The 20734-nt window shown below is 33.9% G+C and overlaps 1 protein-coding gene across 1 annotated transcript in view; it reads left to right on the top strand.

Moving 5' to 3' along the window:
• Positions 1-20734, top strand: part of LOC129218364 (beta-TrCP-like) — a 103398-nt gene that overhangs the window by 22563 nt on the left and 60101 nt on the right. Inside the window, exon 3 of the mRNA XM_054852606.1 lies at positions 11550-11736. Within this exon, the coding sequence (XP_054708581.1) occupies positions 11550-11736 (187 nt within the window). The remainder of the gene's footprint in view (positions 1-11549; positions 11737-20734) is intronic.

Raw genomic sequence — 20734 nt, 5'->3', positions numbered from 1 at the left:
GTTGATGCACGAATTTGCTATAGTAACTGAGATGTTAGTTTTCCGACATTTTCCTTTAGAATTTCGGAAATTTTGTCCTACCTGCGCCAAAAATTTATTTATTTAATCTTAAGGCTGCTCTTCAGTGGAGAAGAAAAACGATCTCGCTTGAAAATGGGCTTTTTCTTTAAACGAAAGCAGCGTTCATCAGTGAAGTGATTGACACTTCAACAACCAATAGAACGAACGGTGACCGATGAAAGTGTGGATCATGTGACCTGTCACATTTTGCAGGGGGACAGACCAGACGCTTCCCCTGCTGTGCAGAGTAGTCGAAGGAGGTAATAGCCGACAGCGAAATGAAACCGCAGCTTTTTACAGACCCTTCCAAGGAAATTCTAGTTCTTTCCCTCTTGAGTCTTGACTACATAGGTAAAAGAAAAATAACTCGATGTAAAAGGCGCGGCATTTTACATTGCCGCGCATTTTGCAATCTTGCATGTGATATTAATTTATTTGCATTCGCACTAAAATTAATTTTTGAAACGAAGATTTTTTTCCCCATTAATACGGTTCCAGATCTCATCTAGGAAAAATTAACGAATGTATGAATATTTGCAATAAATAAATTTATAAATTCGTTTTATTTTTAGAAAAATGTTCGTTATTGAAAAATGATGATTTCAAAAAAGGAAGGAAAAAAAAAAGATAGCCTGCATGACCACACTGAATTTTAACGAAATGAACTCCAAATTCTAACCAAAAAATATTCTTTAAAAATGGATGATCCTACTTAATATATTTGAAAAATCGAGTGCCGAATAAAACTGGGGACTAACTAGTTATCGGTTGGCGAAATTTTTTCGCTTCCTCTGCCTGTTTGCCTCTCTCCCCAACCCCATCAGAGTTGCCAGAAAACATTCTTCTTAAAAATGAAACTAGATCCTCTTTGCATAGTTAATACTTGATTGTACAATAAACATTAATGCCACTAATTAGTTACATTAACCTTTATTTGAACTGATAATATTTATATTTTAGTGCTAAATTAAATACTACTTTGTTGGTTAGTTACCTGTTTTACAAATGCAGTGGCGACTAGAAAAAAATGTGGCTACTATAATTGCCTTTTCTCACCACTGGTGACCAGAAAATTCCCCTAATCTTTATCTTTGAATCCTTTTCTTTTTGAAAAAATATTTATTTTTTATCTAATTACTATATGCAGATGAGAAGGCTACGATAGCATTTCTCAAGGGGTTGTTATGGTGAAAGTTCTTTCAAATTGAGCATAACAACGACAAAGTCGCGGACGGCTACGGATAAGGATTTCCTGAATTTGAAAAATTAAAGATTTTTCTGTGATCTTTGTATGCAGGGGTGCTCACCCTGCTCCAAGCTCAAAGGCAAAAATCACTCCTTCCCCCACTCTCAATGTTTGTAAACTATCTTGCGTTGAAATTTTGGAATAAAACTAAACCTAGCACTTTTAGAGTCTCAGATTCCCAGTTACTAAATTCGGCAAAATACATAAGGTATTACATACACTATATGACCAAAAGTATTGGGACACTTTCAAAAATTCACAATTTTACGGATTTCTCGAGAAATAAAAGACCAATTGCTCTCTGCTCTGTAATTTTTTTCTCATGAAAAGTATACTCCAGACGTCAAATCCAATAACAATTAAGTCTGCTATTCATTTAGGGGACCAGCAACAAATAATCCGTTCTTATCATGAATCACTCTGTAGCGATGGCAGGAAAGTGTTGTCAGTTTGCTAACAATCCCTTACCATTCGTCGCCTATTCTAGAATTATAGAAATTTGGCTCATTAGATCGCTGATAACTTTTTAAAATTTAAAGAAATTGCGGTGGAATTTTTTTCATGGATTGTAGGATGTATCTGAGCTTTGAATTATGAACGTTATAAATTGCTATCTTGCGTGCATGCGCAGTGAAAAAATAATAGCTTTAATTGTTCATATTTCATCAAATTTTCAATATTTTAACTTCAAATTGTATTATTATGTTTCTCTAAAATGCTGTCAAATATTCTAAAAGTTTAGTAACGTTTGACGAAATACTCTGCGTAATATGAGGCGAAAACCTTCAAAAAATTTTTGCATTTTTGAAAGAAATGCCTATATTTCCATGGGTATAAGAGATATTTTCACAAAAATATAAAAATAAGTTTTTGATAGATTTTTAACTCATTTCTGAAAATTATAGCTTATTCCCAGCAGTTTGCAATGAAAAATGATCAAAAAACTTTTTTCCTCAATTTGTTGTCGGTCCCCTAAATGAATAGCAGACTAAATTTTTATTGGAAAATGACAACTAGAGTATACATTTTATGCGAAACAAATTATAGAGCAATTGGTCTATTATTTCTTGAGAAATCCCTAAAAATGTGAATTTTTGAAAGTGTCCCAATGCTTTTGGTCATATACTGTATATAGTGCTTCTACTTCAGCACATTGAGTTTTTATTAAAATTTTCTAATAGGTCTTGTGAGTGTCTGATCCTCGTTAGTTGTCATAATAAATATTAAGGGTTGTCCTTTTTCTCAGGAGGCACGAAAATATTACCTACATGTATATCTGCCTGAAGAAAAAAAAAAAAAGACCTCGAAATACTTAGGTGAAAAAAAATCTCAACGCCTCGCTCTGCCAGATTTTAAAGTTTTTATCGCTCTGCCTCGTTTTCATGCATCTTGCATTTAATGAATGAATAATAAAAAATAAAAAAAGGGCAAGAAACAGATTTGCAGGAAATACATAAAGTTAAAACAAAAATAAAAATGAACAGCTTATATTTAGGAAAGCAATTATAAGTACAAGTAAGGGTTCACAATTTAAAAAAAAAAAAACCAAGACAAACTTTTTCTTTTTAAGTTCTGTGTTACGCACTTCTGTGCCCAAAAATTATCGTATCGTGTCTTCAGTCACAGAATAAAATGAATGTTCTAATCAAATGATTATCAAGTAATTTTCATTCGTATAGAACAAAAATCTTTTTTGAGGTCCCACATTTTCTATTCTGTTGACTCCTAATTCCTAATAATATGTAAATACAGCGAGAGAAAGGATTTAGCTTCTTGTTTAGGAGAGGGAACCATTTCTATATTTAATTAACATGATCTTTACCGTAAGCATACTATTTACTCAGAAATACTCCCTATTTTCCCAAGCACTCTGTTTGGGGGCTATGCCTTTTAATTTTCACGAAAATAAAATTTTCAAAATGCACTTTTAGACGATCTCTGGTAGTATTTGGAAGTAAGTAAGAGGTCCTGTGATCTTCCAACCAGCAAATTTTTGAACTTGAAACGCCAAAAACACAATTTCAGGTTCTTCAATTCTTTTAGGAAACGGGGAGTTCGGAAGCTTTCCCCGGAATTTTTCGAAATAGTCTAAAAACGCAGTCTTAGTGTGATGTTGGGGGGGAGGCAAAATTTTCAAAGTGTTATAAACATGATTGTAGGCCATTTTAGTAACGTTGGGGACATGCAGGTTTTTGAAATCAAAGTTCAAAATGTCTTTTTCGGCCGATAGAGGGCGCTAGTAATGCTGGGGTGATATTTTGCTGCTCCTGAGATAAGTGATTTTTTACTGTAATTGTTTATTTTACTGCTTTAATTTCAGTATTTTTATTATATTTTATCATATAATTAAGTATTTTTGTGCTTTTAAGTATCATTTTTGATTTACTTGCTTTCTTAAAGTGTTTTTCTATTCTTTGTAGCTAAGCCTAAAATGTGCTGATTTCTTGTTGCTAAGCCTGAGTGCTCTGTTAAGTGTGTAACTTGTTTATTTTAATTTGCAGCTTGTCTTAGGATTTTGTAATTTTTGTACCTTTTTCTTCCAATGCTTTCTGATTCTAATAATTAGTTTTATTTCTTCAATTTTGCATTTTTATATTGACTTTTAAGTGTATCATTTTGAGCTAGAATGGGGGTTATATGCATAATGAAGGAGGTTAAAAGTGGTAAAGGGGACAAGTGGATTTCTTGTGACCTATGTCAGATGTTCTGCTTGTTTAAGGGGAAGGATGAGTCTCAGAAGGATTTCATTTGCACTAACTGTGTTGAACTCTCAGAAATCAGAGTTAGGATGCTTACTTTGGAGGGTGAGTTAGCATTAGGCTGTAGGAGTGTAGATGGGGTAAACACTCCAGAGGGAAAGGGGGAAGTTAGTAAAAAGGAGGTGGGCATTAGCTGTGTGTCAGATAGTGGGAATATTCAGAGGTAAAGGAGGAAGTTAGTAAAAAGGAGGTGGGCATTAGCTGTGTGTTAGATAGTGGTAAAATTCCAGAGGTAAAGGGGAAAGCTATTGCTGAGGTGACAGACTGGGAAACTAAGGGTATAATTTTGGGAGATTCAATGGTGCGTGAGGTGGGAAACTCAATAGGCAGAGTTAGACGTAAGGTGGCTAGATGTTGTTTGTCAGGGACTCGGTGTGAAAGATGTAAATAGGGTTGCTGAAAAGAAGGGGGTATTAATAAAGAGGATGAAATTACTTTGTGGGTGGGAACTAACGATGTAGGCCATAGTAAACAACGATGAGTTTACAAAGGAATGGGATTCCCTGTTGGACAAAGCAACCAACTGTTCGGCAAATGTCCAAGTGGTTGGTTTGCTTCCCAGGTATGGAGTGCATAGGAGTTGGTTAAACCAACGGGCTAGGTGTATGAACCTGATACTCAAGGAAATTTGCGTTAAGCGTAGTATCAGGTTTATTGATGTGTGGAGTAAATGTAAACGCGATTGGATTGCTAGGGATGGCCTGCATCTGAGCTCTACAGGGGTCAAAATGGTTAGTGGTTTGGTTTTAGAGGCTTCAGAATCAAAAAACTAAGTTGGAATGGGGGGCATGGTTAAGGAGCAGAATTCGAAGGGTATTAACTATTTGGATTTTAGTAGAAACCGAAATAGGGTGGCTAATAAGAGAAAAGATTTTAACAATTGGGATTCAAATAATCGTGCAGCATTAAATAAAAGTAAGATGGGCTTACTTAAGGTTTTTTATACAAATGCTCGTAGTATTAGGAACAAGATGGAAGAATTGAAAAGCATAATTATTGATGAGAGGTTGGATATTATTGGAGTTACTGAGACATGGGCTACCAAAAGTGATGATGATTTATTATCTATTGCTGGATATAATTTGTTTAGACAAGATAGAGTAGGTAAAAGAGGTGGTGGGGTTTTATTTTATGTCAGAGACACTTTAACTTGCAATGAATTGGTAATTAATGATAAACCTAATGAGATTGATATGATTTGGCTGGAGTTGATGAGCAATAAGGGAAATAAACTACGTTTAGGGAACATTTATAGGCCACCCAACTTAAGCCAGGGTCAAGATGAACAGGTGTTTAGTATTATTAGTGACATTTCAAGCAAGGGGTCAGTCATTATAATGGGAGATTTTAATTTTCCAGGAATTGATTGGAATAATTTTTACCATAGTATAGCAGAGAAGAGGAATTTTTGAAAGTAATTGGTGACTGTTTTTTAGATCAAATTGTAACTCAGGGTACTCGACAGGATGTGATTTTGGATCTAGTTTTCTGTGATATGGAAGGTTCTGTTCAGGGGTTATGGGTAGGGGAACACATTGGAGACAGTGACCACAACAGTATTAGGTTTGGGATTAAATTTGATATGCACAAAGTAGAGAATTTTAGGTTTGTGCCCAATTTCAGAAATACTGATTTTGTGGCACTTAGGCAGAGTTTGAAAGCAGTTTTTTCTTCTGGATTGGACAATAGCGATGTGAATCTTCAGTGGGCAGAGTTTAAGGAAAAGCTAGTGGAAACAGTTGGGGATTATGTTCCTTTTAGGAGAAAGGGTGTCAACACTAAAATTTGGCCAATGTGGTTCTCCAGGGAAACTAAAGACGCTCTAAATTACAAGCAAGCTGCTTTTCGTAGGTTTAGAGAAACTGGTCACTGTGCAGATAGGCTCCAATATTGCAAGGCAAGGCGGTAAATTTAAGTATTTGGTGCGGATTCAGAAAAGAGAGTTGGAGCAAAGACTGGCAGATAACATAAACAGGAATCCCAAGAGGTTTTTTTGCATACGCTAATTCGGGGAAAGTTCGAAATGGTCATATTGGGCCACTGGTTGATGAGCACGGAATTTTAATTCAGGACGATAGTGATATTGCTAATGTTCTTAATAACTTTTTTCGAGTGTTTTTAACGATAATTGTATCTCAACAGTTGACACCAACAAGACACAAGCTATAGTACAGCTTGAGGACTTTGTATTTTCTAGGGATGACGTTTTACTTCATTTGAAAAAAATTAAAGAGACTAAGGCTCCGGGGCCAGATAATATTTATCCGAAAATTTTAGTTGAATGTGCAGAGGAATTAGCAGATGTAATCGCAAACATTTTCAATGCTTCTTATAATTCGGGGACAGTGCCAGAGGACTGGAAGCTGGCTAACATTACACCGCTCTTCAAGAAAGGGTCTAAAGGGAGTGCGGGAAATTATAGACCTGTGAGTCTAACTTCGGTGGTTTGCAAAATTTTTGAAACATTGATAAAAATTAAGATAGTAAATTTTCTAGAGACTAATAATCTATTGACTAGTTTTCAGTACGGTTTCAGGAAAGGCAAATCTTGTGCAACTAATTTATTACATTTCTATGACAAAGTTACCATGGCTTTGGACAATAGGAAGCCTGTAGATGTTGTTTACATTGATTTTCAAAAAGCTTTCGATAAGGTACCGCATGTTGCTCTACTTAGCAAATTAGCTGATATAGGAATAGGAGGGGAAACTTTCATTTGGGTAAAAACTGGCTGACCGGAAGGAAACAAAGGGTAGTTGTAAGGGGAAATTACTCTAATTGGAGTGAGGTTTTAAGCGAGGTTCCTCAAGGATCAGTTTTAGGGCCTGTTTTTGTTCATTGTTTTTATGAACGATATTCACAAAAATATTTCTGGGAACATGAATTGTTTTGCTGATGATGTTAAAGTTATGGGGGACTGTAGACAATGCAGAACAAGCAAAACAGCTGCAAGAGGATCTAGATCATATTACGGAGTGGGCTGATAAATGGGGTATGGCTGTTAATGTTGGGAAATGTTAAGTGCTACATTTAGGGCATGGAAATAAGTGTACAAGTTATTATTTGCAAGGTTCAGTCATTAGTCAGGCAGACAATGTTACTGATCTGGGGTCTTAATAAGTCAGGATTTAAAGTTTAGCCAACAGTGCAGCATTGCTAGTAACAAGGCCAATAAGATGCTTGGGTTTATCAATAGATCTATTTCAAACAAATCTAAAGAGGTTCTTCTGCCCTTATATAGAAGTTTGGTAAGACCTCATTTGGAGTATGCTGTTCAGTTTTGGTCTCCTTATCTTAAGAAAGACATTAATGTATTGGAAAGGGGTTCAAAGGCGAGCTACAAGGCTAATAAATGGACTTTCTCACTTAGACTATGATTCCAGGCTTAGAAGGTTAAAAATGTACAGTCTTTAGCAAAGAAGAGACCGAGGGGACATGATTCAGTTGTTTAAATTTATTAAAATGAAAGATGTTACGGGGGCTGAAGTTTAGCACTGAAAACAGGACAAGGGGTCATTGTTTTAAGCTATTTAAATCTCAGGCTAACATGGATATTAGGAAAAATATTATTATAGCAGGGTAGTGGAACCTTGGAACAGTTTACCGGAAGAGGTGGTAATGAGCAAGGGAGTAGATAGTTTTAAGAGGGCCATTGATCTTCACTGGGGATTGTAAATTGATTAGGACCAGTCTAGCTGGGCCCAGAGCCTGTTGCGACTTTTTTAGACGACTTTTTTTTTTATGGTCAAAAGAAGGACTTTTCACAAACTCCTTCCCGAAATTTTTTGAATTAAAGCCATAAAAACGAAATTTAAGACGATCTTTAATGATGTTTTTTGAAGGGAGGGGGGGGTGGGGGGTGCTTATGTGACCTGAAAACCTTTATGCCTGTAATTAATTTTTTCTACATTGTATTAAAATGCTGATCTAGCTTCTGAGAATGAAAATAGAAAACAGTGAAAACTTGTAACCCCCATTCTATATTGTTCACATCTTAGTTAGCTTTGTCAGCAACATAAGGCTGAAAACGTCATTAAAACTAATACATACAATGCTTAGTAATTCTACCACGGTGTGTTTTTTTTATTAACCGAATCATATTAAATTGCTAATATGTTTTTCATGATTTTCTATGTATTTAATGAGTATGTTGGTGTACGGAATGTTTTCCGCAACTGAATAAATGTTTTTGAAAAGTATTTTTATTCTCCAAAAATACAGCTTCCAAATTCTTATAAAGATTAAAAAAAAAAAAAATAAAACTATTTCTATTGTGAAAACTTTCTGAAGACATCAGAAAGCCTTCTGTATTTTTGTTTTCTTGTCAGTCTAAAATGTCGGTATTAGTAATCTAGAAATTTTGTATTTGGATGAAATTTTGCTTTTTAATTTCATCCACATTGATGTTTTTTTCCTGAAATGTAATTTTACAACCCCCCCCCCCCTTTTTAAAGGTAAAATCTACTTAAGTTAAACATTGAATGAACACAAACGATTAGTAACCATGGCGACGAAAGTTTGACTTCTTAGTAAATATTAAAACAACGAGCTAGAGTTATTCTTGTCATCATGACAATCTGAAAAATCAGAGCAACATCAGCTTTGTTCAAGTAAGGATAATAAGCATTCGCAATTGCTCAAAAAAGAAAAGAAAAGAAAAAAAACTTATTTTTTTCTGGAAGAATAAATATTGTTCTGAATTTTAGTAGTTTTCCAAAAATGATAGCACTGTTGGAGAAATAATATTTAAGCAACGTACTTCAAAAAATATAAAACATGTTTTTAAATTGTAAAGACTATTTGTACAAGCTTGATTCGCTCTGAAAAGTATGGAATAACACAAGTACATGATTGCTTGATTAAAACACTCAAAACCTGCAGTTAATCACAATATCCATATATTTAAGCTATTTCCAAAACAGCTAATTAAAAATAAGTGTTTTAACTTTTTTTTTTCATTGTTTCTGGCAATAAATAAAAACTTGGTGTAAAACGCAGGAATTATGACACAAAATGTAAGCTAGGAAATAGTCTTTAATAAAAATAAAATTAACCACGATTCGCATTGCTGCCCTGGAAAATAAAAATTATGCTATTTTGTTTCTCACGTAATGTTTAAAAACGGTATAATATCGTACAAAAAGAAGGAGTAATATTGCGACCCCATAAGAAACGTTTCACGATTCTATTTAAGGTCAAATTATGCATCGTTTTCCTCCTTAGGAAGTTTCCTAAAGAGAAATACAGTAAAATCCTATTACAACGCATACTAATGCAACGAAATACTTGTTTCAACCAAATAAATTTCCAATCCCAATTCTGAAATTCGATGGATTTTACTGTATATTATGAATTACATGTTCAATGTGTATCTACCTCTAAAGAAATTTGACGAGTCTGGCTTTTAAAGACACAAATAATTTTCAAAACGTTTGTTGAGGTGTGGAAAGCACTTTATGTGTGTACCATTTGTAGTAACATAAAACACATGTAAAACGATGCAAAATACCTAGTATCTGGAATACGATTTAATCTATAGATAAAAAATATTTTTCTACTGGAAGGGAAAAATGTCAACTTTTCGCATTCGACAGCATTGTAACAATGTTCATTATATTGTAAATAAACATTTGACTCAGAAATATTCCTTTCAAATCTATTTCTTTTCAAACCACAAATTTGAAAAAAAGCAAATGTTGCTAATTTAACAGCTAATAGCATGCATCTACATGGATTCACTTTCAAAAGCACTTGATTCTTCACGAAAGCCTTAGGAAAAGAGGAAAGAAGAAAGGACGTCCAGCGAAGGTCATTGAGGGGAACTAATGAGAGGGTAATAAATCTTACACCCCATTAGCGCTTACCCCTCAAAAAGGGGAGGTTACTATTCTAGGGCGGGGCAAATGCAAAAAGTGAACGTATTTTGAAATTTTTTTCAATAGTTAGAACATGATATTTGTTTAAAAAATGGTCGCATTATTTCAAACAAGATCTCAAAAGAGAGCTGGAAATATTTTGCGTGTCAGGGGGTTCTTAAAATTTCGATAGCACGAGCTGCAGATGTTTTACAGAAAGAAATGTCTAACAGTACCTCGTTTTCGAAGAAATTCATTTTTTCTAAAAATCGGAGAATGGACACATCAAAAAAGTAAAAACTAAAAGAAACAGACATGGTCTTGAAAAATACACATAAATTTTTCCTTAAGCCTGCATGCGGGCGAGGGGGGAGGGGAGCTGAAAATATTTTCCGTCTTGAACACATCACCAAACTTGCACCCATGATGATAATGCTAAATGAGTTTGTTTCCATGTAACTTGCAAGCATTCAAGTTGCCATACACATCTGCCGAATGTCACAAACTTAAAGATTCTTGGTTATCAATAGCTATAAATCCATTATATCATCATTGTTCCCCTATTCTACAATCTTGCAGAAAAGGGGGTAGATTGTGCTAGTAATTAATCAAGACTCATAGATCTTAAAAATCATCTTAAAATTATGTATTGGTACATAGTATAAATAGTACCCTTTTAATAATTTTTATTTGTTGAGCAACTGCCGCGATAGTACAGTGCCAGCCACTGATATTCCCATCAATTATTCTGAGGGTATACTCCCAGTAATCCATTACGCACAATTTGTGTATGCGATCATATATATATAATATGTCATAATATGAAAATTTTTTGAAGCTTGAGGTATAAGCTATACCTCTAAAAAATGTTTGAGAGTATACGGCGTATATGGAGTATACCCTGTAGGTACATCACTGGAGCCAGAAAAAAAAATCTTTATATGTGGGGTGGCTATTAAAATCCTGGCATGCAAATTTCTTGTCTTGATTTTACTTGGCATGCTCACCCTAATGATGTGAGACGACTGGAGCACAGTGTAACCGGCCAGTCATCTCGCATCACTCGATGAGCATACGAAGTAAAATCATGACAAGTTAGCATGTCAGGGTTTTAATTGCCACCCATATGTAAAGATTTTTTTCCGGCACTGTACTGTATGAAAATTCGCTAGAGCCCGGGTATATACTTGAAGAAGTGTGGCAGGTGAAGGAAGTCCCTTAAATATGTAAAATAAACTGTTAATAAAACCCTGAGTATTTTTGTCTAAAAAAGGGTACAGAAGAAAGAAGTAAAGTTCATGCTTTATTATTAATATAACCATTGAACTAAAAGTACATACATGTAGGAAAAAGTAATATTATTGTATTTATAGCTGGGCTTAATATCTACCAAATGAAGTGCAAAAGCCCTTTAATCCCCATTGACTTATTTTTATGCATTAGTAGCCTGAAATTCTGCTAAAATGTTGCATAAGCATTTTGCTGAATTTGCATAAAATTAAAAAGAAGTGTGGTAACTCAGTTCTCGTAAGCTCCTATATAAATTAAGCCCTGATTCATAGGTATGTTTCAGTACGTATTTAATTTTAAAAAGTTCAATGACTTGCTTTTCTTTATTTCTTCTTTCAGAAAAGGGTTTAGATCATGTAGCAGAAAGTATTTTGTCTTATTTGGATGCCAAATCTTTATGTGCTGCCGAACTAGTTTCCAAAGAGTGGTACAGAGTTATATCTGAAGGATTATTATGGAAGAAGTTAATAGAACGTAGGGTAAGAACGGATACCCTATGGAAGGGTTTAGCTGATCGGAAGGAATGGTAAATATTTTTTAAATTACTAAATTTTAAGAGTTTTATTTAACTTTTTTAATTATATTTCAATGAGAAATTGCTTGTATTTTGGTTGAAAACTTGCTATGTTTACTTATTTAAAGGTATTACAATAGAAGCATTTAAAATAGTTGATTAAAAGTATACCACTTATTCTAGGGCTGTACAACCTTTTTCAGTGAAGGACCACTCACGTTACTGGAAAGTTTGCAAAGTATTCAACATAATAAAATCCAAATGAGCAGGAGTTTCAACATTTAAGTTGAAAACATAGGTTTTGAGCACTGAACTATTAAAAAATATGTTGTCATGTGCTCTTCAAAATAACACCTTTTTTGTATATGATTGTTTTCGAGTGCGTTATTTCTGCCAGAACAGTTATTACAGTTCCCAAAGAAAAACTTGAATTTTTTTTTTTTTTTTGAAGAGGGCCTTTTAAAATGATTCTTGCAGGCCAGAATGCATAAAAAAATTAAATATGCTTGATTTTTTTCCTTAGATAATATAGGAAAGCACAGATAAGAAAGAGAATTACAAACCAAGAATTGTTGTTATTACTACGATATACCTATTGAATAAATACAAAGTTTCCATCTGAAGAAACCAATTTCTGATTATTTGGCCCTCCAAATTTGCTGCAATCATTCTTTCTACCAAATGAAGATAAATGGTTGTTTTATAAGTTTCCAGTAAATAGTTTTTGAACTGTAACATTGGAACAGAGTGAAGGGCCACATGTGGCCTGCGGGCCATAGGTTGGGTACCACCGATCTATAGAATGGGGTGAGAAATACACTAATAAGATGCTATTTTCTTGAACAAGATTGATCACATCTAGGATGTGAGTGTGTATCGTGTAGCCATCTGATATTAAAACTACTGGATGATCCTTAGTTAGTTTTACATTATAAATGAAATTAAAACGTAGTATGGAAATTAGTTTGCATTCATCCTGATACATGTCAAGTAGCAATGCTTGTGGAAGGAGCTCCATCGATTGGTTCAGGTTTCATCTTTTTGTAAAGAAACACCAGCACTTGAGGAACAAAATCTCCCAACTCTGATATGATTTCAACAAGTGGTTATGAGCCAGCCTCTTTCTGCAGTGGAAAGCTTGTAAACTTCTCCCCTACTCTTAAATGAGTTTTCTCTCATGTTCTTGCACTGGACTGGTTATGGCTATCTCATCAATGAAAATGCAGATGAGAACTTATTGTTCTCCAAACTGGTTTGAGAAGATCAAAAAACTTTTTTAATTTTCCAGACAAAACCCTTTTATATTTCATTCAATAAAGGTTGAAATTTTTTCAATGACCGAGCGGAATGATGCGTTGTGAAGAATTATGAGCCATTTTTGTCCTGAACTTCTCTTTTCATGTGAAAACTAATGAGTTATCTAATTTTGGATGAGGAATTGAAATATCATTTATTTAACGTATCTTGCTTAAGTCTATAAAATGTCTTTTGCATTAGTTAAACAATGTTTCTACTAGTTAGTATTTTATTTACATTAGCAAAACAGGTTTCTTCCCAACTTGAGGTTAAGTAGCTTGTCAAACTCTTCCTTAGGTTTTTTTACATAGCTTTTTTTTTGCTTGACATTACACTTGAAAGTTTAAGAAGCTTTATATTAACTTCTCTCTTTGCATTACACTACAATTACTATCTCCTTCATTTTTACTTAATCCCTCTTTTGTCTGCACCATCTGAAAAACAAGCAATCACATTTAGAAATGTGTTCCCATTATCATCTACTGGTTGATAGTTGGAACTCTGGTAGAAAATAATATGAACAACCTAAGAAACAAACATGACAGCCATTACTGCCAGATTCAGGTTGCTGGGACAATACTACTGATTACTCTAATCCACAGAGTAGTCCGAAAGTGCAGCCGAGTAGTCCGAGGAGTTCTGAAGGCGGGGGTCTACCCCAGCATTATTTTTCTGCATCATGTTAGAGTTGAATTTTAAGAGTCATAAACATTGGTTAGAACAACTTCCGTGTTGTAATACAGCTGAATTTTGTACCATGTTCTTACAGATGTTCTACAGAGTTTTTATTGATTCAGATTGGTTTTGCCACAAACATTTGTTAGAATGCTTGAAATGTTGTGTACAAAAGTTGTATTTTTAAAAGTAGCAACTATTTATGCACATTTAATGCATAAGTGATACATGTCACCAAGTTTTACCATCCTTCAATATTGTCATGAGTAGTGATGTAAAATTACTGTAAATTTATACTCGTGGAAATATTTCCAGAGAATGTTTCTGGAAGTATTCCCGAAATCCATATATTTTCAGGAATTTATGGGAAGTTATAATTTACGTCATAAATAGTTGAAAAATACGTTTTTATAAAACTATGTAGCAAATAATTGTGTAATAATTGTCTAATGTCATCATAATTAGGCTTAGGAAAAGGCCAGAGGAAACTGTGGCAAATGTCCGTGGCGGGCTCCAAGGTGCAAATCATAATTAGGCTGAAAAATTCAAAAACTGAAGTTCCTAAAGTGAAAATATAATTAACGTGAAAAAAACCTATTAAACCATTGTTTCATGTTGAAAATTTTGAAAAAAGCACTAAGAAAGCTTTTTTAGACCTGCATGGCATTTGTAACATTTTTTTAATTTGTTTTTCCATCTTACACGATATTGCCTGTTTGTACTCAGCAGAAGAGTATTTACACACTACACCTTTTCCTTTTTACTTAAAAACAGTACCATATTACACCTTTTTTTCTTTCTCATTTTGTAGAAATTGTTCAGAGCTACAAAAGTAAACATAAGTTAAACAGCCTGTAACTATTAACAATCTTCCACAAATTAGGCTGAAAATGGATATTATTGAAACCTTTCCAAAAGTAACAAAATAGCTAACCGATGCTGGAACACAAACCAAAACTGAAAACAAGCATGAAAGTTATACAAAATAGTAGAGTACAGAGTTGAGGAGGTATTTTCCTCTCTTAGTCATGAAAATTCCCTCTATGAGAGGATTAGAGGTTAATAAAAACCTAAAAGACAAAGAGACTCATGAATTTGTATTAATATAGGAATTTGAAAAGTTTTGTAAAGAGTTCAGTTCTGTTTATGAAAGGAAACTTTATATATTTTATTTGAATATCATAGGCAAAGAAAAGGATCTGAAACCTCCTTATACAGAGTGTTCCATTTTAACCTGCAGTACCTCTATTTTCGCAATCGTTAGTCTCGTGTTCACATTTTTTTTCAAAAAGGAACAGGGTGTATTTTTTAAAAAAGGCACTTTCAAATGCAAAAAAGGGCACTTTTTGCGAATGAAATGGCACCTGCTCCGGAGTTTTTTTTCATACAACCAGGGTGGCCATCTGGATGGGGGGGGGGGGGGGGTGCAGACTGGGCCATTTAAATTTTTAGGGGGGAGGGATCTTTGTGGTATTTAAGGGGTGCACCCTTGCTCATGGAGGGTATGTGCACCCCTGAGTACTGCTGTGTATAACATGTTAGGGCGAAATCACATCTTTGATAGGTACAAGGGCCCTTGGAGAGTGATGTGTATACACCTTGCTTTGAAGAGTTAAATAAACAGGAGCGAGAAGAAATCTATACATATAATAAAATAAGATGTTTGTGTGTGTGTGTGTGGCGCGCATCTCGAGAAAACGGTAAGACCTAGAAAGATGAAATTTGGTATACAGGTGCAGTTTTTGCTGAAGATGTGCACCTCGGGCTTCGATTTTTGATATTTTAATTAGAAAAAAAGTTATTTAATGTTTTATGTGTTTTTTTTTGCACTTTTTACCTCACAGACCCCGAACTAATCGGGCCACACAAATATTTTTTGCACTATAAAGTAGATTTAATTTTAAATATGATGAATGAAAAAATTTTGAAAATAGAGCAATTTTTGTATTTTTTATGAATTTTTCAAAAAACCTTTAATTTGCATTTTTTCTGGGTTTTGTTTTTTTTAAATATCATCCTGCGAGAAGTATCAAAGCCCCATTTCTAAAATTTAAGTTGGTAATAGTAAAACCATTTCGCCCTCTTCAGAAGAAAAAAGTTCTTAAAAATACGCAATAGTTTTTTTTAAAACAATTTTTTAATGCTGAACACATTGTCTTTCCACGCATCGGTCGAAAAAAGCGTTCTTCAATCTTTTATGCCTCTGACGTCACTACTTGGATTTCGATTCGGTATTTACGATGGAATCTTAATCGCAAACAATGTTTATCTTTTGTTTTTACTATACAGCTTACTTCTACATTTTATGACGTGATGACCGCGTGTTTTTCGGCAGAGCTTGCTTTTTTCTTTCCTTTTTTTTGTTTTTGTTTTATTTAGGGATTGCATTTATTTCTTTTTCCATCCCCCCCCCCCAAGCTGGAACGTTTTGCTGCATCTATATTACGTTTGTTACGTTACATTTCATAGTTATGCACATTTAATTCAATAATAACAGATTTTTTTTTCTTTGTCAAACGCTACTTTTTGCACACTATGGGGAATTTTGAAGATAACTTTTTTTTTTTGCTCTACTTAAATAGAAAAAAGATGGTTTTTTTTTTGAGTGATCTTGGTTTTTATTAGGAAATGGGAGGGGAGGTTAAAATAAATAGAGATGGATAAGAAAATTTAGAGAAAGATCGTAAAGGTAGATAGCCGCCGAAGGCGGCAATCTTGGCGTAAAAATGTGAATGGCACAACAAAAGATAGAGATATATGATTAATACTGCTGCCAAATTTATTTAAACAGCCTCCGAAGGCGGCAAACTTGAAGTAAAAATTTAAATGACAAGTTTGCCAACCAGCCGCCGTTGGTGGCTGCTTGCATAGAAAGGCGAATGGCGTAAGAAAGCGGACCGGCTGGTCGCCGCAGGCGGCTAGTATCAAATAAAAAAAAGATCTCAATTCCAGAGTTAATATTTCTCAATGACTAAAACTCTGCAAAGAATTGTGTACAAGAATTCATCCTTCAGTGCAGGAACTTAAATCCACATGATGAATTTATTTTTCTCTTATAGCTTCATTTTCTTTCACTAAAAAGAAAGGTTTGGTGTAACTCTGACTCAGATGTTTAAATTTTTAAAATGAATGTGTACCATAGAAGCTTAGACTTTTTTTAGCAGTATTTAGTAAGAAGAATAGTACTTATCACTGAAATAACACTTATATTTTATCTTATTTATGAACAACATTTGTAAGGCTGGCTTATGTGGAAAACATTTTTTAGTAGTTGTAGAGAATAAAGCTTACAGTTTAATTCAGTTTCTATATTTCCATCCAACCTAAATTTAACTGAAGCTAAAATTAAAAGTTTTTTAAGAGGAAGGAATACTCTAAGCTGTGCTTTTTAACAGTCGGTGAGGCTAAGTCACTTCAAGTTTTTTTGCATTTTCCCAACTCTGAAAGTTAATATTTAGATTCAATATACATTTCATTTTAGTGTTTTATTCATTCATTTGTTTATTTTTTAAAATTTTAATCTTTTTTTTTTACAGTACCTTAAAACTCATATTCCATTGAAGTTATATTAGTGCAGTTTTAAGTTTTAAGCTATTAACCTAAATTCTATTAGTTGAGACTAAAAAAGAAACAAAATTTAATGAGTTTCTTTTTCTCTCCCCCCCCCTCCTTTGTTTTGCAATTCTCTTTTATGAAACACCCAAAACTTCAAATAGAGTTGAAAATAATTTAGGTGTTTTTGACCGACTCTGGTAACAAATGTAAAAAAATATTTCAGAAAAATATTCCTGTCACGGATGCAGAAAGATTCTTCTTTTCAACACATTTGTGCTGTAAACAAAAAAATAACAAAGGGGAATTTTTTTTTTCCTTTAAAAACATGCAAAATTTTCTGGAATTTCGGATTAAAAACACCCTACTGCTATTTGTGGAAACGGAAATTACTTACTGACCCCTAAAATGCCCCCACCCTCAATTGAAATTTTTCTGATTGGTTTCATTTGCCACTCCCTCTTTTTTTTTAAAGCAAACATTTTTTGTTCTTGCTTGGCAAGCAATTTTATTTTTAGTTTTCCCCTCTATGTGCAGGCTTTTTATTTTCTATAAAAAAATCGTGCAAAAAAATAAAATGTGAACAAAGAGAAAAAAAACAGTTCAGCGATCTTTAAGCTGTCTAGACGCATTTGATACAAGGGCGCCTTTTCATTTTGTTCATATGTGTTACAAAAGAAATTTACATGATTGTACTGCTTTTTATTCATTTTGTAAAAGAAATTTTTGTTCAAACTTGTGAAAATTAACTATTTTCATCATGACGCCATTTTGAAAACGCATTGTTTAAAAAGTAGCGCGCAGTTTAGAAATAGCGATTTTTAAAAGAGACATAAAGTAATTGCACTGGTTTAACATCAGAATTGTATAATTTACTAAAAGCGTGTATGATTGTTTGTCTGTTTTTATGATCGCGAAAGCTTTTCAAAATTGCCATTTGTGTAATGGATTTGCAGTTGTGATTGTAATTTTTGCTTCTATTTTGGAACAAGAATGCTAAGATTTTACTTCTTTTACTGTAATCTTTTTCTTTCAGTATATGATGAATATTCAAGAAGTAAGTTACAGGGATTTTGCCAACTTAAAAGTACAAAATCCTTTCTTTAATTTAAAAAAAAATGTCGGCCCCAATGCAATTTGTTACTACAAGAAAATTATAACATGTTTTTATTAATTCGTTTATAATTCTTGTTTAATATCAACTATTATTTACTTATTATTTCTTTTCTGTCATCTTAAATAAACACTACTAAAAACAATTTTTTGGCTAATTTTTCCAAAAAAATTCTCAATTATACCAGGAGTTTTTCGCGTACTACTCTTGAAGTAAAAAAAAAAATAATAATAAAATTTATAAAGCACTCGAAAATCTGGACTTTTTTCTGTTTTCAGTTCATCTGTAATAAATCAACCCTACAGAAATAAATACTAACAAATCTTGACAATTTTATCTTCAGGAATCGCCGCAATCCTGATTTTCCCCATATAATTGATTGCGAGGAAATTTTTGCTAATTTTAAAGAAATGAATGTAGTAAGGTAACAATAAATTAGAAGGACAATATTACTTTAAAGCAAAAGAAAGGATTAAAAAAAACCGTAATTGGAGAAACGAACCGGTTTTAAAAATCGCGACAGCCAATCATAACATGCGCAGGGATTAGAAATGGTCCCGAGGGAAATAAACCACATTCTTTTTATTTCAAGTATCTGATTATTTTCCTGGAATAACAGGAGGTCCAAAAATGTTTTTCGAAGATTAGCAAATAAAGAGAGAGAAAGATAAGGCAGAAAAGAAAGGAAAATATTTAAAGCGGACAATCACACACTCTGGAAAAAACTTTCATCTGCAGATAAAGGGTAGGGCACATTTTTTCAGCTTTGAAGAAGACAGGGCGCATAATAGTGTTTTTGTTGGATGGGAAGGTATGATTGAAACTAACTCTTGCCCAAACAACGTAATACATTTAGCAGAGTGAAATTGGAGTTCGTGAATCAGTATAATTGAAGACGAATAGCTCATTAAACATCAATTAATTTATTAAAAGATAAAAAACAAAGTATATGGCTTTAACAAAAAGTAAATAAGGATAAGTATACCATTATTGCAAATACCCCGTTGACCTAGACTAATAAGTAATTATCAATTGACCCGACTATCGTTCATGAGGAACGAAGTCTTCAATGGACAAACGTCATACTACTTCAATTAAACAAAAAAAGCTAACAGCCTAAGCTTGCTGAACAAACAGCAAGTTGGCTTGCCTGACATGAGCCAACGCGTCTAGGCTGTGCAAGAAGTGAGAGAGAGATCAACTGATAACAGCTTTGCTTATATTCAGAATCTCATTAGCATATCTTCACTTCAATGCTACCTGATCGTGATCTTCAGTGGCCAAGCCCGAAGCGTGTGCACGTGACGTCACATGTTCAAGAAGAATCGACGTTAAAGTAGTCACGTCATGGGCAACGCCCACTACACGTGCCGTTCTCTATTCCAAGACTAGTTACGTCACGGATTCTAGCGTTCGTTAAGGAACAATGATATGAAAACTGCAAATATGTAAAATGTTATCTAACATAAAAAATGATAATAAACCTTCTCTTAGATTGACATACTATGTCTATCAGTTTTTAAAAAAAGGGCACTGTGCCGCGCCCTTTGAAAAACGCATAATAGGAACACTACGTTAGTTCTAGATGCATACTTCCTATTGCAAAAATGTTCAAAATCAGAAGCGTAGTTATGATATTAAAAGTTTGAAGCAAAAATAAAAATGAGTAAAAAAATACAAAATTTTACTTTTTATATGGGCACTAGGTCCCCAAGCTTATCTTGAGAGAAATAATCTCCATTGAAAACTATTACTGACACAAAAAAACTTGATATTTGGGTGACCAAAGCTCAGGGAGTTATTCCAGCTTAAAGTTTTAAGGTACTATACAGAAGATGACATTGGAACTTATAGAGGATTTTCGCCCCCCTTCTTTGTCACATTTTCCATAAATCAAATTTTGGAGAGAGAGAGAGAATTGAAGAGACCATGTTCACAACACACACAAACTAATTTATTTTTCTACTCACAATATACATGATGGGCAGCCAAGTTGCACTTTTTCCCGAATAGCGGTCAAAAGATATGCCCATAGGCGGATTTAGGACTGAGTTCCTGGGGGGACAGGATTTTTTTTTTTTTTTGGAGCAACATTTTTAATTGCCCTCCCCCCTCCCATGTTTTTGTCTGTTTTCTGTGATGCGTAAGGCCATTCTTGACTTTTTTATGTGTCGTTTTCATTACTGTGTGTAATCATGCTGTCCTTTTTAAATTGACCTTAAAAGAGAGGGGGCTGGTATTAAGAGAGTGACGCAGTGCTCCCTTTTAAGTGGGATATAGAATATCTCCAGTTTTAGGGGGGCCCGGGAGTTACTCCCCCGGAGGAAATTATCTAAAATGGATATAAAATTCTGCATTTTGAAGTCTTATAAG

The sequence above is a fragment of the Uloborus diversus genome, chromosome 3, assembly GCF_026930045.1.
Source record: "Uloborus diversus isolate 005 chromosome 3, Udiv.v.3.1, whole genome shotgun sequence".
Classification (NCBI taxonomy): Eukaryota; Metazoa; Arthropoda; class Arachnida; order Araneae; family Uloboridae; genus Uloborus; species Uloborus diversus.
The sequence above is the reverse complement of the archived record's forward strand: the minus strand, read 5'-3'. Positions and strand labels throughout refer to the sequence as shown.